At 33.9% G+C, this 4,741-nt stretch overlaps 1 protein-coding gene across 1 annotated transcript; it reads right to left on the bottom strand.

Annotated features, from left to right (window-relative positions):
* Positions 1–531: 531 nt before the first annotated feature.
* On the bottom strand, positions 532–2,408 carry LOC113329823. Its single transcript, XM_026576648.1, has 3 exons — positions 2,012–2,408; positions 1,461–1,916; positions 532–1,316 (listed from the first exon to the last, which is right to left on the bottom strand). The coding sequence occupies exons 1-3, from the start codon at positions 2,406–2,408 to the stop codon at positions 532–534; spliced, it is 1,638 nt and encodes a 545-aa protein (XP_026432433.1).
* Positions 2,409–4,741: the final 2,333 nt, after the last annotated feature.

Below are 4,741 nucleotides of genomic sequence, written 5' to 3'. Positions count from 1 at the left end.
AGTTCACATACAAAACATTGTCTTGAAGTGCCTTAAAAACTTGAGATAAATGTGTAAGATGTTCTTCTTCACTGTTGCTAAATATTAAGATGTCATCAAAATAGACAATGACAAATTTTCCCAAAAAATATTGCAAAACTTGATTCATAAGGCGCATAAAAGTACTAGGAGCATTAGATAAACCAAAAGGCATTACTAACCATTCATATAAACCTTCCTTTGTTTTGAATGTTTTTTTCCACTCATCACCTTCACGGATACGAATTTGATGATATCCACTACGCAAATCAAGCTTAGTAAAGACTTTAGCACCAGAAAGCATATCAATCATGTCATCAATTCTTGGTATAGGAAATCTATAAGGTATAGTAACTCTGTTTAATGCTCTACAGTCTATACACATACGATGACCACCATCCTTTTTGTCTACTAAAAAGGCCGGACTAACACAAGGACTTTTACTAAGTCTTATCAAATATTTTTGTGATAAATTATCAACCTGACCTTGTAAAATCTCATGTTCTTTAGGACTTAACTATAATGAGGTTGATTAGGAATAGAAGTTCCAGGTATAAAGTATATCTGATGTGGTAGATCTCTCAATCGGGGAAAAACATTGGGTAACTCAGTAGGAAATAAGTCACTAAAATAAGACAATAAAGGTTGTACCTTGTCTGGAATCTCCACCGTTAGTTTATCAGCTTCATGAGAACTCAAAGAATGAGTTGGTTGTAAAGAATGAACAATGGTGCCAACTAATGCAGTTGTCTTCTTATTTGTTGGTTCCTTGACTGAAGTAGAAGTTTTTAAAGGCCATAAAACTTTAGTAAACCCTTCATGAACAAAGGTATAAGTATTCTCATAGCAGTTATGAACAACACGAATATCATACTGACATGGTCTTCCTAACAATAAACTTGCTCCAGTCATGTTAATAACATCGCACAAAGCATAGTCTAAATATCCGGGGAAAGAAAATTTCACCAAACATTGATGATTAATTTGCTGAGTGGAAGAGTTGTTTATCCAACCAACTGAATACGGATTTGGATGAAGAGTAACAGGTAACCCAAGTTTCTCAACTAACTTTGCAGAAACATAGTTTTCTGTACTTCCACTGTCAATGATCATGGTGCAAAGTTTTTCTTTAATGAAACAATGATATTTGAAAATATTATATCTCTGAGTATGACATGGTTCAGTGATTAAAACTGGGCGAATTACTCCAAGAAAATCCGCATCATAAGTCTCATGTTCTTGCAGATAATTAAACTCATCATATCCTAATTCTTCATCTGTTGGTGTGTCTTCTTGAACTTCATTCATGTAAGTATGAAACATTCGACAATCACTAGAAGTGTGCCCAGTTTTGTTTCACTTGTTACATTTATCCCCTCGAAAATTTGAATAAGGATTAGAGACTTTAGATAAAGGAGGAAATTCTTGTGGAAATTGATTACCTCGATTATTATGAACAAAATTTCGTTGTGGAGGAGCCTGTGGTGGCTTAGCAGATGAAATATGCATTGTAGGAGTAGGTTCTGAAAGAACAGAAGTAGTTTGTTGTTGTTGATATGGTTTGTTTGAACTTATGTCATGTGGATCAACAACGATTTTTGAACCTTTTTCACCATGGTAACCATAAGATTTATATGGTCTGGAAGCTTTGTAAAAATGTTGATAACGAGCCTGTCTTGGAGTTGGTCGGCGAGAAGTATTGAGAAAACGCCTTTCAACCTTAAGAGATTGTTGTATTGCTTCAACCATAATAAAAGATGATTGTGTCATCCCTTGTTGAATTAAATTACTCAACTCATCTATAAAGCGTGCAACTAATTTTTCTTCAGTTTCCTTCAATCGGTTACGAGCAACCAAACCATAGAACTCAGCTACATATTCTTCAACCAATTTTGCTCCTTGGCACAGTTTTGAAGTTTGAGAAATAGTTGCTGCTTATAATCTTTTGGTAAAAACTTGGCTCGTAATAATTCTCTCATTGTTTTCCAATTACGTATAAGAGGTTTATCATATTTATCTCGATCTTCACACATTGTTTCCCACCAATATGCAGCTCCACCTTTCAATTTATGGGCGACGAGTTTTACTTTAGAAGAGTCAGGGACATCCATGAATTTGAAAAAGGATTCAAATTCATAAAACCAATCCAGCAAACCTTCAATTTGTAAACCACTATGAAAACTAGGTATATCAGCCTTTAACTTATATTCTGGTAGATTCCCGTAAGAATGTATATGAGAGTTTAATATCTTTTCATCCGTCCATTTTTGAAACTCTTGTTCTTCGACTATATCATCGGCATCAAGGTTGATAGTCACATTAACTTGTTTTTTTTGAAGTGTTAAGAAAACCTTCCACCGGCTCTTTATGTTGGATGATATGCGAAACATGGCCAGGAATAGAGGTGTTTTGAAAAAAAGAAGTCTCCTTAACTTTCTTTGTTTCATCATCTTCGTTTTCTCATGTCTTCTTTTCTCCATCAGTATCATCGACTAAATCAGGTATGTCTTCCTTTTCTAAACCAGTGTGTATCAATATTTTGTTTATATATTCTCCATGGGATACCAACCTTTTTTCAATCGTCCCTAACTGCTTTGTAATACCATCTGTAATATTTTTGGTGTCAGTTTTATTGGTAGCAATAGAGATTTGAATATTTTTCAAAATCTCTGTGATTTCATGTAGAGTAGGAGTGTTATCTTCCATTGAAAGAAAATTAGGGTTATGAGTGTTCTTTTGCGGAAGCTGTGAATGATCTGTTTCTAGATAGAAATCTAAAAAACATGGCTCTGATACCAACTAGTGTAGGACAGAACAGGATTGAAAGGGATATTTAAGTTTCGTCAGAAACTTAATAGAAAACTGATTCAAGGATCAAGATTCTTAGGTTAAAAGATTGATAATCAAATTGATAATAATAATAATATTGATAATAATATGTTATTCTCTAACATAACCTTTAAATAGGTTCACAAGAACCGACTAAACAGAAAAGAAAAAGAAAATTGACGTAAACTAGGAAAGTCAAAAGGCTTGCAAAGCAAGTAAGCTAAACAGAAACGTTGGATCAACTGTTATAGTTGATACGCGTACAAAGGATCAACAGTCATAGTTGATACTGCCGTAAAGGACAAACATTCATTGTTGATACACAACAATGGATCAACATAAAGAGTTGATACAGAGAAAGATGTACTACATCAAGAATTTCTGTTTTAGTTTCTGAATAATATTAATTTGATTTATTGTCATTTATCTTTTGTTATTGGTAATGGTAGTAGATCTACACTGAATTTGGAAATGTTTTATTGTTTCAGATCGTGTGTATGTTGATTTATGCACAACTCTCAGTCTCTGTTTTATCTTGGCCGAGCAAAAAAAGGTCTTGTGTATCAGTAATTTGCCAATGGAGTGAATATTTTTTTTTTTTGATATTAATAGAACTCCACTTCAAGTTTTAAGGATTCATTCATGGAATCCCAAAAAGATAAACATATGTTGAGGGCTCGGCCATTTTAATTTATAAGATTAATTGGTGGTCTTGGCAATGAGAATGAGAACGGTGTTCTCTTCTTATAATTATCTAACTGGCAAGAATGACCTGAGCCAAATCCAAAAAACCTTAAGGTTCCGTTATTCATTGGTTGTTTAATTCGGCCACGGTAAGAGTGAAGATTTCTTTGTAGGGTGAAAGTGAACTTCGGAACTGAAGCTCAAGTTGCTCAATGCTAGTGGACAAATGTTTAGCCAGACTCTCAATGAAATCGGGTCACAAGTTGTCCGGTGCAGTCAACTGATCTCATGTTCTTAGTCCTTATATATATCTCGATGGCTTCACTATAATTTTTTGTTTTTTTACGTAGTTGTACCCGTAAGTATTCTTTTTTTTGTGGAGCTTTATAGAGTCGTATTCTGGAAGATAATTAACAGGGGGAAAGCCACTTTTACCATAAGGAAAGTTGATTGTGGTCCAATCTTGTTGACTTCTGGTCAATATGGGGTGAATTTAGTAATTAGTTTTTCTAATCGAAAATCATTGTTGAAGTTTGATTACCCATATACCTTACCGGATATGTAGAGTTCCTATGTATCAACATAATCTAACCGAAACTGTAACCATTGAACCTTTTGAATCATCTGTAATTAAAATACAAACTATAAGCAACATTATTCTAATTTCATATTGCTTCATAAACTGTAATTTTCTTCTTGTATAAGGCTGTCGGGACAACACTCTCTGTTTCTGACTTTGCAATCACAAACTGCCTCTTTGAACACGAACACATAATCACATAAAATAATTAAACAAGTTATCTTGATGACTATGTTAGAGTTGAGTTTGTAAGATTATCCAGCATTGTTTATTAGTTGTAGAAAGAATCACTTAAGTCCAAAGTAGATCGGGTGGACTCATGGCATATAACATCTGCAACTGTGACATCATCAAAATGTAAGTTGTATATATGCAAACAAAAAATCATTGCATATGCAAACAAAAATAATTAAAGAAATCGATGCCATTATAAAGGGAAAGAAAGATGAACCAGTGTAGTGACCATTCTGGTTGTGATCACGAAGTTATTATATATTATCACCTCGAACTATTAACCATCTCTGCTTGGTGAGGATCTGGTATAAGTAAAATCATTTCTTCCACTCGGCTTCAGTATCTTGGGATGAAAAGATAATAGTCTATCGAAGGCATTTGATATTGCTAGGGTTT

This window comes from Papaver somniferum, unplaced genomic scaffold (assembly GCF_003573695.1).
Source record: "Papaver somniferum cultivar HN1 unplaced genomic scaffold, ASM357369v1 unplaced-scaffold_117, whole genome shotgun sequence".
Lineage (NCBI taxonomy): Eukaryota > Viridiplantae > Streptophyta > Magnoliopsida > Ranunculales > Papaveraceae > Papaver > Papaver somniferum.
Note: the sequence above shows the minus strand (reverse complement) of the source record. Positions and strands in the feature narration are given on the sequence as shown.

Coding starts and splice junctions, on each gene's coding strand:
- LOC113329823 (XM_026576648.1), bottom strand. CDS start 2,408: ATGTTTCGCATATCATCCAACATAAAGAGCCGGTGGAAGGTTTTCTTA. Junction 1,917..2,011: donor ATATGATAAACCTCTTATAC/GTAATTGGAAAA, acceptor AACTGTGCCAAG/GAGCAAAATTGGTTGAAGAA. Junction 1,317..1,460: donor TTTTGTTCATAATAATCGAG/GTAATCAATTTC, acceptor ACATGAATGAAG/TTCAAGAAGACACACCAACA.